Below are 12,364 nucleotides of genomic sequence, written 5' to 3'. Positions count from 1 at the left end.
ATAGTACAGTGAGTAGGGTGTTTGCCTTGCATGGGGCCGACCCAGGTTCGATTTCCAGCATCCCATAGGGTCCCCCGAGCACCGCCAGGAGTAATTCCTGAGTGCAGAGGCAGGAGGAACCCCTGAGCAATGCCGGGTGTGACCCAAAAAGCAAAAACAAAAAACAAACAAACAAAAAAACTCAGACTCTCCAGAAGTGTCAGGTGACCCATAGGGACAAAACCACGAAGGCTAAGAACCACTGGGCCAGGAGACCAAGGTCCCTGCGGGGGTGGACAGAGACAGGTGGGCCAGGCAGGACCCTCAGGCCCCTTCACTTGAGCATTTCCGCACTCATGTTCTCCGGCCAGGCACTTACGTCCGAACAAAGCAGTGTCGGCCTTCGCTCTGAGCACTGAACAAAGAGCCCCCCTGACTCCTCGGCTGTAGGGGCACGGACTGCCAGGTGCCCCGAAATGGGGCAGGGGGTCTCCTTGCCAGAGAAGACAGTGTCATTCAGACAAAGCAAGGGGCAGGTGCCTGGATCCTTACAGCCCTCCCCTACTGCCCACGCCAGTGTCACCTTCCACAGAAGCTGCAGTGAAAGGGGGGTGCAGGCTATTTCACCCACCCAGAGTGGGGCGGGTGAGAGCCCTCCCTGCGCCAAGGAACCCAGTCCCAGCAGCTGGAAACCTTCACAGCCCAACCACCGCCACGCTCAAGGCCACTCCCCACACTCAGGCCAAGCCTCATGCAACATCTTAAGACACTCCCTACCCATTCTCCAAGAGCAACACATTATATTTGATAGGGTTCAAATAGCCAGCAACCAATCATAGAGGGAAATATATACATGCATATGTACATATTTCCATATATATATACACATATATGTATGTATATACAAGAGCTCACATCAGTCAACCTTTAACAACAAGTTTGTGATCTCTTATAGATGGTCCTAATGGCCCCTATTGAAATAGAACAATCTTTACACTGTTTCCTCTATGGATACTTTTTTGTAGCATTTTCAATAGTTTCTCATAAAAAAGCAATACGAAATATATTATTTCGGTTCTGCCTTGGGACAGGGGTTGGGGCTTGGGATAGAAACATCCTAAATATGGTGATGGGATTGGTTTCTGAATATTAAATGTAATAAAATATTGTGAACTACCTTATGAAATTTGAAAAAAAAAAACATACACACACTAAAAAAACAAGGGGGTTGGGGGGCGCAAACCAGTGGGAACACTCCAGATCCAACCGACCAACAGGTGTCAACTCCGGCAAGCACTGCCCGCAAAGGCAGACTCACCTCATCGTGACCCCAACACTCAGGCTCTGGGGACTCGATCCAATCCCCGAGGCCGTTTCTGCGACCCCCGTCCGTCTCTCCTAGCCCACGGCTCAGTTCAGCCTCCTCTGCCTACCTCTCTGGATCTCTCCGTGCTTGACCGCCCGGGATCTCACTCTGCTCTTTAATCTCTAGACCAGTCTCTGTCACCCTCAGCTCTGCTGTCCCGGGGCCCAGAGAAACACCCTTCTGGGGTTTGTCCTGTGCATTGAAAGATGCTTAGCGGCGCTTCTGACCTCCAACCACTAGGTGGCAGCAGAACCTCCCGTTCCTGCCGCCCCAGTTGTGAAAACTGCAACCCAAGTATCCAATCAATCGCATATCCAATTGAACTTTGACCTCTCCACCTGGCAGTCTAGATAGTGAGCACCCCTACCTGAAGTCTGGGCTGATTCCTCCTGCCACGACCCAATCTGTCCATCCCTGGCACGGTACCAGCTACAAGCCAGCAAGCCCCAGGAAGCCCCCGCCACAGTGTGATAACCCCAAAAACATCTCCCAGGAATCCCCCCGAGAAAGCAGACCTGCTTCCGGCTGCCAACAGCTATTCTCAACAGAGCCAGGAGCTCAGATGCTGTCTGCCTAGATTCCTCTTCAGCTCAAACTGTGACCCTAGGGATGAGACATTTCTGGTTCTTTCTAGAAAGTTCTCCCTGTTTACAGGGATGGCATGCTTTGACGGATCAGTCCAATCTCTGCTCCACTATTTCCTCCTCCCCAAGGCCCTCCCTGAGCTCTCTGAGGGGTGCCCACCTCCCACCTCTGATACAGTATTGTAACTATCTTGGTTATGTCCTGATTACTGTAGTTTCCTCTGGAGAACCCAGACTCCGCGAGAGCAGGCTCCGTGCTCTCAGCCTCTGCCCCAGAAAACAGGATGGAACAGACAGAGTTATTCAGTGCTCCTGGGGGTGATTCTGGCTAAAGACTTCGCCTGAGGTAGTGCTATTAGAATAATAACTCGGGGACAGAGAGGTAACACAGTGGGGTTATGGTACCTGCCTGGCATGCTGTAACCCTGGTTCTATCCCCAGCACTGCCAGGAGCAGCCCCAGAACACCACCGGATGTGGCCCCCTCCAGTGAAAAACCACCAATAAAACCCAATGGGTTCCTCTCCCAAACCCCCACCCCAAAAATAGGCAAGGGATAAAGACCAGCATTTGTTTGATTTTGGTTTTTTGGGCCATACCCCGCTGTGCCCTGCTGGCTCTGTGCTCTGGGGTCACTCCTGGCAGTGCTGGGGGAGCATATGGGATGCCAGGGATTGAAGCTGGTCAGCTTCGTGGAAAGTCAATGCCTTATTCACAGGCCCCAAAGACCATCATTTTTCTTAAAAAAAAATATATATATAGTATTGGGCTGGAGCGATAGCACAGTGGGCAGGGTGTTTGCCTTGCACGCGGCCAACCTGGGTTCGATCCCCAGCATTCCATATGGTCCCCCGAGCACCGCCAAGAGTGATTCCTGAGTGCATGAGCCAGGAGTAACCCCTGTGCATCACCGGGTGTGACCCAAAAAAGAAAAAAAAAAGTATTAACAATACATTGGTCTGTACTGCACAAAGTAAAAATAAATCTTGACTGAAGGGGGCTGGAGCGATAGCACAGCAGGTAGGGCATTTGCCTTGCACGCGGCTGATCCGGGTTTGATTCCCAGCATCCCATATGGTCCCCCGAGCACCGCCAGGAGTCAGTCCTAAGTGCATGAGCCAGGAGTAACCCCTGAGCATCGCTGGGTGTGACCCAAAGAGAAAAAAAAAAATTTTTTTTTGACTCAATAAAACTTGTGACTAGAGAAGAAAAACAGCAAGGGGTGTAGCGGTGTTCGACACACTGAAGCTCAGGTCTGTGCCCTGTTCCAGCACCTCATGGTCACCCACACACAACTGGAAGAAATCCACCCACCCAACCCCCAAGCACCTGGCCAAGAGCTGCCCCCAAGACCCCAGCCAGAGTTATTACCCCAGCAAGGTTCACTAAAGACAGAGTGTGTATGTGCTTAATACACACTCACTACACACCAATGAACGCAAACACGTGTATTTACACGCCCGGGAGCTGGGACCCTGGGCAAGGAACAGGGAAGACTTCCGGTCAGAACCACCCTGCGTGACAGGAGACCCAGGAACACCCTTTCCTCATCCTGTTTATCGTTCCCTCTTCATCTCCATCTACGGAACCTTCCAAGAGTTCTGTGTTTCTATTTACAATAGCCAGAAAATGACCCGAGTGCCCGAGAACAGATGACTCGTTAAAGAAACTCGGGTACATGTACACAATGGAATACGCTGCAGCTGTTGGGAGAGATGAAGTCATGCAATCTGCATATAAGTGGATGGTCATGGGGAATATCATGCTAAGTGAAATGAGTCAGAAAGAGAGGGACAGACATAGAAGAACTGCACTCATCTGTGGAATATAGAGTAACATAATGGGAGACTGACACCCAAGGACATTAGAGATAAGGCCCAGGAGGATCGCTCCATGGCTTGGAAGCCGGCCTCACATGCTGGGGGAAAAGGCAGCTGGGATAGAGAAGGGACCACTAAGTAAACGATGGCTGGAGGGCTCGCTCAGGATGGGAGATGCGTGCTGAAAGTAGACTATGGACCAAACATGATGGTCACTTAGTACCCATACTGCAAACCATAACACCCAAAACGAGAGAGAGAGAGAGAGAGAGAGAGAGAGAGAGAGAGAAAGGGAAAGTGCCTGCCACAGAGGCGGGGGGAGAGGGAAATAAAGGAGGCTGGCAGGAGGGATACCAAGAACATTGATGGTGGAGAATGGGCACTGGTGGAGGGATGGGCACTCGATCATTGTATGACTGAAACGTAATCGTGAAAGTCTGTAAATCTGTAACTGCATCTCACGGTGATTCATTAAAAAATAAATAAATAAAGAGTTCTGTGTTCGAGGACCACGCCCTAGAGAACAAGCCCATCTGCAGAACGGCCCACAGCCACACGGAAAGACGCCTCCCCCATCGCCAACTGACCCAGGTTCAGGTTCAGGATGCTGCCCGTCGTGGCCGCTTTGTCCGTTTTCGTGGTGATGGGTGTCGATGCTTGTGGTGAGAAAGGTTTCGGGCTGCCTGACAGACTCCCGGCTTGGCCTGTCTTCAGGGACGCTGGGGAAGCTGAAAAAAATTTAAAAAAGGACAGCAAGTGTTAACAGGACAAGACTGGCAAGTTCAGCAGACGGAACGTGGAGGTGTGGGGCAGGGAGAGACCGCAGGAGGATCCACGAGCCCAGCGGAGCAGGGCAGAACGGTGGAGCAAGGGCGGCCCATTTCACTGCAATGTTAAGTGTGAAACCCAACCGTCAGCGGTGAGAGCTGCCAAGAATGGAACCTCCGGGTTCCTCAGCTCAATATCGGCTACACTGTCACGGACATTGGTTTGGCCCCTGCATGGGCGTAAAAATCTCAAAAACATGGATTCAACTGGCCCCTGGCACCAGGCAGATGCAGTGCACGAGGCAGGCACCGCGATGGCGTGTGCCACCCCGCATAGCCCAGCACCTGCCGGAGCATCCCAGTTCAAAGGTTCAGCCAAGCTCCACACCAGACTGAGTGAGGGGGTACTGTAAGAGATCCCCCGCCTCACTGAGCATTAGACTTTTAGAGGAGGCCCGAGAGGCGTCCTGAGCCTGGGTGTAGGTCCCTACGGGCGCCGAGGAAGCCAGTCAGTGTGTCTGCCCAGTGCCACCAGGGAACCAGGTCAGATAGACGTGGTCAGGGGTCGGGGCGATAGTACAGCAGATAGGGTATTTGCCTTGCACGCGGCTGACCCAGGTTTGATCCCCGGCATCCCATCCAGTCCCCCAAGCACCGCCAGGAGTAATTCCTGAATGCAAAGCCAGGAGGAACCCCTGAGCATCGCTGGGTATGACCAAAAAAGCCGTAAACAAACAAATAAATAAAAAGAGCAGATGTGGCCAAGACTCCTGTCCTCCCCCCAACAAGACCCAGCAGGGGCCGGAGAGGTAGTACAGCGGGGAGGGCATTTGCCCAGCACGCAGCCAACTCGGGTTTGACTCCCAGCATCCCCTGTGGTCCCCCCGACCTGGGGTAAGCCCAGAGTAAGCACGACCAGGTGTGGCCCCCGAAACAAAACAAACAAGCATCCGGAAGCAGTCCCGGCCCTCCAGAGCAGTCGCTGGCCAGTCCCGAGGACTCAGGACATCCTCAGGCATGTGGTAGGTCCCCCCCCACCCCCGGGCCCTTGCTTGCCACAGAGGTGCTCCATGTTTCAAACCTGTACACAAGTTCTCCTGGAAGAGGTATGGGCTGAAGTGACAGGACCCACCAACATCCAGGTGTGTGTGTGTGTGTGTGGGGGGGGGGGGGGGGGGGGGAAATGCTCAACAACAGTGTTTAGGGGGGGCAGGGGACCCCTTCGGTGATTCCTAACCAGCCAGCCAGTGGTTCTGTGCTAGGGTCCGGGAATATGGTACTCAGGGCCGATCTGGGGCTGACCTGGGCCACCCCAGGGGTGCTCGGTGGTCCCCAGCGCTGCACCCAGTGATGCTCGAAGAACCGCATGGTACCCGGTCAACCACATGCAAGGCCAGCGCCTTCATCCCTGGGCCATCTCTCCAGGCCCCACTGCTCTTCGGAATGGACCAGAACAGGGGAAAGTCAGCAGACGGGAGAAATGGATTCGAGCCAAGACGGCAGCCAGACTGGGGCTCAGACGCTCTGCTGCCGCCTTGCTGAGCGACTTCCGACAAGTCACCTGACATCTCTGATTCCCCTTTCCCAGGCAGCACCCAAAAGGGAAACTAATAATAGAACACAGGGGGGCCAGACATAGAGGCAGACTCCAGGGATGGGGTGGGGGTGGCAGGAGGAAACTGGGGACACTGGTGGCAGGAAATGTGCACTGGGACAGGTGTCGGAACATTGTATGAATGAAACTCAATCATGAATCACTTTGTAACTGTGTTATCTCAAGGTGATCAAATACAAAAATCTTCTTTTTAAACACCTTTGTGGGGCCAGAGTGATAATACAGCGGGGAGAGTATTTGCCTTGCACACGGCCAGGTCAGGTTTGATCCCTGGCATCTCGTATAGTCCCCCAAGCACTGCCAGGAGTAATTTCTGAGTACAGAGCCAGGAAGAACCCCTGAGCATTGCTGGGTGCGACCCAAAAAGAAAAAAAAAAATACCTTTGTTCCTTAACTGGGAAGGAGAATTTTTTGAAGAGGCACATACATGATATACCAGTTTTCCATTAAACATTTGTTGTTGAGCCCCAGCTCCCAGGTAACCTCTGATTCTGGAAGTCACACCCACAACCCACCCCCCAGCGCCATCTTTACAGCACACAGCAACAGAAGAAAGGCCACTGGGAGGCTCCACAGCTCCCGGAGAATGTTCCAGGTCCCAAAACAGATCCGAGATCACTGGGAAGTCCCAGATGGGGTAGGTGCTGCATCCCGCCTTCTCCAGATGGAACCCCGGTGACCATGAGCCTCTACAAGCATAGCTCGGGCATGCGGGAACCAGGACTTTTACTCCAAACCGCGCGGCCGCTTACACGGCCACGTGACATCTCCTTATATACAAAGTGATCAACGGAAAGTAAATCATCCAACGTTTCTCCCTGAAAATCAGGCTTAACTCTTGTACAAACCACAACACCCAATAGGAGAGAGAACAAAAGGGACTGCCCTGCCACAGAGGCAAGGTGGGATGGGGGAGATGGGGGGTGGGAGGGATATGGGATCCGTGGCGGTGGGAGATGGTCACTGGGGGAGGGATGGGTTTTCAAAATAAGTAAATAAATAAAAATTTAAAAAGAAAATTTGTTGTTGAATTTATATGTACTTTAGTAAAGAAATGTGTTTTGAACATGAAAACAAAAATCTCCTTTTTAAGGGAAGAAAGGCTGGCAGAAGTTGCAAGGATCAGATCAGACAAAGCAGCCGATCACCTGAGCTGTGCCTCCATCCACTTAGGGGCTATTTCTGGCCACTAATGAGCAGACGGTTCTCTCTTTCCCTCCTCGCCTCCAGCTAAGCCAAACTTGTCTGGCTCCAGCCCCAAACTCTGCCCTCTTTAAGCAAAGAGAAAGCATCCCCTCCCTCCAACTGCACCCAAGCCGCCATCTCCACATCCCCAGGGACAGTGCGGCCCACCCTGGGAACAACCGTGTCACCCCGGGCAGAGAGAACTGGCCTCCTGGGGTGGGGCCCAGGACGCTGCTGAGGGCAGCAAACCCCTCACCGCCTCCCCTGAACCACTTCAGGGTCAACGGTGCTGGGCAGGCCTGGGTCCGAGTCGGCACCGACCCGGACGGGAGGGCAGGGCGGCAGCTGGAGTCACTGACCCATTACACTCTGAACAAGCGCTCAATAAAGATGCGAGATTGTTCGGAGAAATAAGCTGCTGAAACGCTGACTCCGTTTTACTGTAAGAGTGACCGAGTACCTGCCAGACCGCGTCCCCTCCCGAGGGAGGGCTGAGACCCAGGGTTAGGGCTGGGACTGACAGAGCCGAGAGCTCAGCACACCAACAAGACACAACAAAGAAAAGAAGAGAAAAAAAAAAAACATGTTTCAAAAAGCTTTTTAAGGATGACTAAAGAAATCTTCAATCTTAGGACTGTTCTTCTTTTTGGCCACACCCAGCGGTGCAGGGCAAACGCACTACCCACTGCGCTATCTCTCTGGCCCCCTATTATGATGGTTCTTTGCATTATTCATTCATGATGTTCTCCCTGCACCCGGATGTGCCCATGCTGAGCAGCTTGGTGCCACCCCCCACTCCCGGGGATAGCGGACCAGAGCCCCAAATAGGTCCCCTGAGTAAAAAAATCTGTGGGTGGTGTAGGGGGCAGCTGAGACCCTCTGGAAGGGACGCCTGGGACTGGCCTGCAGTGATGAGGAAACTGAAACCTACATACAGGGTGGGTGGGACACACAGCAGGCCAGACCCAGGGACGGACAAACGGACGAGGACAGACACGTGTGCATGTGTGTACCAGCAGATGTCACGTGTCCTTCCAGCAGAGCAAGTCAGAACTATACAGAGGAGAGGCCCATGGACACTCCTGCTCCACTCAACACACACACACGCGCACACGCACACACACGTACACACATGCACGCACACACAAGCACGCATGCACACACACCCACACATGCACACACACTCCTATACCAATATATACAACCATACACCTAACCAGACCCTCATATACCCACACACATCCACACACCCAGACAGACACATACACCCACTCGTGGTGGACATCTTCACACACTCACCCGCACCCCCTGATACACACCCACACCCGCATTCCTACAGACACACATACTCACACACCACCACACTGCCCTAGGGACACACCCATACAGACAGACAGACACACACACACACACACACACTCTCTCACACACTGCCACACTCCCCTAGGTTCACACCCATTCACCCACCCTCACACCCACACTCCCCAACACACAGCACCACACTCCCACACACACACCCTCCAACAGAGAAACAGGGCACATAGCTGCACTCCCCCACACACTCTCACTTCACACACACACACACACACTCCACACAGCATTCCATTGTCAGAGGTATAAGGTTTCCCTGGCATCTGGGACAGCAACATGCCGTGCAGCGGGGAGAAAGACAGCGACCACCCCCCCACAAAATCCCCAGCAACCAAGTCCCACTGCAAAGCGTCCTCACATTCCCCTGAGCGTGACAGTCCATCCCTGCCCCCGCATGACCCACATCCAAATTTAGACAGACCATGGGGGAAGGAGGGCTCTGTGTGTGTGTGTGTGTGTGTGTGTGTGTGTATGTGTGTATGGGGAGAGGAGACTTAGGGGTTCTAAGTGCCAGCCTGTAATGGTGACACTGGGTACTTTGGGGGTTAGCAGGAACACAGACATCAAAATTGCATGCAATGCTGAAAGTAGACTCTAGACCAAACATGACTGCCACTCAACGCCTCTTTTGCAAACCACAGCACCCAAAAGGAGAGCGAGAACAAAAGGGAATGCCCTGCCACAGAGGCAGGGTGGGATGGGGGGATGGACGGTGGAAGGGATGCTGGGATCAGTGGTGGTGGAGGATGGACACTGGTGGAGGGATGGGTACTCGATCATTGTATAACTGAAACCCAAGCACAAACATTTGTAAGTCTACAACTGTACCTCATGGTGTTTCACTAATAAAAATTAAAGAAAAAAATTGCATGTGATCACTGCGATTTATAAAACCAACCCTCCATCTGCCCTTCCTATCCCCACTGGAGGTGGCATCTATGAACCCCCCCGCCCAGTTTTCCTCCCCTTCACTACATGTCCCCCCACCAGCACCACAAGGAACAAACTCTGAGCATGAGCTGGGAGTAGCCCCCAGTCCCACGAGACGTGCCCCCGAAACCTTAACAACAAAACTCTGGAGGAATGCCCAATTATTCAGAGCTGGAACTGCTTAGCGTCGAATTCTGAGCTATTAATATTGTCATATTCCAATTTGAAAGGAGTATTTGATATTCAGAGGGTTCAAAAAGATACAAAGCTTGAATATAAATCCTGAAGAACTTCAGAGATGATGATTAAAAGCTGGAGATCATAGTACAGCGAGGAAGGCACTGGCCTTGCTTATGGCTGAGGCCGATCCCATCCCCAGCACCTCCAGGAGTAATTCCTGAGTGCAGAGCCAGGAGTAAGTTCCGAGCACCACCAGATGCGCTCAAAAACACCACCCCCCCCCCAAAACACCACACACACACACCACCAACACTACACACAACCAAAGATGATGGTTAAGTAAATTCCAAGTTTGCAACCAGTGCTAAAGAACAATGGGCATGGTGCTTTAAAGTGATCATTCTCTTGGGGCTGGAGAGATAGCACCGCGGGGAGGGCGTTTGCCTTGCAAGCAGCCAACCCGGGTTCGATTCCCAGCATCCCATATGGTCCCCTGAGCACCGCCAGGGGTAATTCCTGAGTGCAGAGCCAGGAGTAACCCCTGTGCATCGCCAGGTGTGACCTAAAAAGCAACAAACAAATAAATACATAAATAATAAAGTGATCATTCTCAGTAGGATCTGGAGGTGGGTAACCCTACCCCCCACCCCCCAACAATGTGTGGGACACTGAAGGAAGGACAAAGTGGGCAGCCTCCACGAGAGACCAAGGCCGCTGACACACACCCGGGCCACTAGGTCCTCCCAACCCAGATTTCTCCCAGCCCCAAAGTGTCAACTCTGCTGAGACGCAGAATGGCTGTTTGAAACCGCACTAAAGGACACTTGGAAAGGCTCGGCTCCACAGGGCTTTGAAACGGATGCCAATTGTTTTATAAAGCCATAAATCTCACTCAAAGGAAGAACTAATTGCCTTTGAAGTCACCAATAATTTCATCAGATTTTAGACTTTGATGTACAATTCATGCATGTGGGCTAAAACACATCATTTATTAGCTACATGGACAAAACCCGCGCCCTGTGCTAAATGCCGTTCTGACTCCATGAGACAGGGGTCTCAGAAGTGACTAAGAATAAAGGCCCCTTCCCGCCCACACCCCCAGCGCTCAGGGAAGAATGAATGACCCAGGCTGCATTTTCTCTGCTTGCAAACAATCGACATGTTCAAAGGACTCTGAGGCCTGAACCAAGGAACCAGAGCGGGGCCCTAGGGATGATCTAAGAGGGGAGGGAAGTGCGACCGTCCAGGACAGGAAGTGAAGCTCAAAGAGAAAGACCGCAGGCTAGAGCAATGGAAGGTGCTTGCCTAGCGCGCGGCAGACCTGGGTTCGATTCCCGGCACCTCATAGGGTTCCCCAGGCATGGTGGGGGAAAGCGCTGAGCGCAGAGAAAGTCCTGAGCATCACCAGATGTGGCCCAAAGACAGACAGACAGATAGACAGACAGACAGAGTAGCCCTAAACCACATGCATTAATTACCAATAGTCAATACAGAAACCAAACTGACACAGATACAGCTGAGGGCTGTATTTCACACACACACACACACACACACACACACACACACCCCCTAAGTAAGTATTTACAATATCTGAATTTGGGTTGGAGAAACAATACAGCAGGGAGGGCGTTTGCCTTGCACGTGGCCAACCCCAGTGCAGTTCCAGGCATCCCATACGGTCCCCTGAGCACTGCCAGGAATAATTTCTGAGAGCAGAGCCTGGAGCAATTCCTGAGCACCACTGATGTGGCCCTGTACACAAATAGATAAGTAAATAAATAAAACCCACAGAGAGAAAAAGAGCACTATCAGGGCAGAGCAGGTGGAGGGCCAGGCCCCATGAGGTTTCCTCAAACATATTAATCACTTCCCTCGATCCCACAGTAAATAGTGACAAGAGATCAATTCTGACAAGGTGCAGATAAAGGAGAGGAGAGAAAATAGTCTCGGGGAATAGAGGGGCCCTTCACCCCAAGCAGGGAAGGCCGCCAAGAGGGGCAAATTTTTATTAGAAAGCTAACACCAGGGTCCAGAGAGACAGGACAGCAGGAAGAGCACTTGCACTGCACTGGTCCAACCCAGGTTTGATCCCCGGGATCCCAGGGAGCCCCCCAAGCATCACCGGAAGTGAGGTGAGTGCAGAGCCAGGAACTGTATCCCCTCACCCCCCAAAAAAAACAACTGACTCTAGCTCTAAGGATGATCAACCCAGGACTGAGTCCACCCCCATGCCAACAAAAGAAAGGTCTCGAAAGTCTCTGCCCAGTTTGACTTACTAACTTCTTTTAGTTTGCAGTTTCATGCTGTGAGCAACAGAATCTTTATGACCGAAAGTACAGAGATGTGTCTGTGGTGTCCATGTTCTAGGAGACCTGGCCGTCAGAGCCCCCGGGCGTCTCTACTCTCCGGCTATCCCCACTGCGGACAGCAGGGGGCAGCGGGGGGCAGCAGAGAGGCAAGAAGGGCTCAAGGTTCGGGACTTGGCCAGGGATTCATAAAATGGGGGGACTAAAGCAGGGGGCTTGCTCTGTACGCAGCCACGCCAAGTTCAATTCCTGGCACCACATA

The 12,364-nt window shown here is 52.5% G+C and overlaps 1 protein-coding gene across 7 annotated transcripts in view; it reads right to left on the bottom strand.

The window, feature by feature from the left end:
• Nucleotides 1-12,364, bottom strand: part of ZMYND8 (zinc finger MYND-type containing 8) — a 105,223-nt gene that overhangs the window by 18,874 nt on the left and 73,985 nt on the right. For all 7 annotated transcript variants that reach the window (XM_056108434.1, XM_056108437.1, XM_056108438.1 and 4 more), the window contains one exon: nucleotides 4,336-4,476. In XM_056108434.1, the coding sequence (XP_055964409.1) occupies nucleotides 4,336-4,476 (141 nt within the window). The remainder of the gene's footprint in view (nucleotides 1-4,335; nucleotides 4,477-12,364) is intronic.

The sequence above is a fragment of the Sorex fumeus genome, unplaced genomic scaffold, assembly GCF_029834395.1.
Source record: "Sorex fumeus unplaced genomic scaffold, SorFum_2.1 ptg000213l, whole genome shotgun sequence".
Classification (NCBI taxonomy): Eukaryota; Metazoa; Chordata; class Mammalia; order Eulipotyphla; family Soricidae; genus Sorex; species Sorex fumeus.
This window is presented reverse-complemented; position numbering and strand designations above follow the sequence as displayed.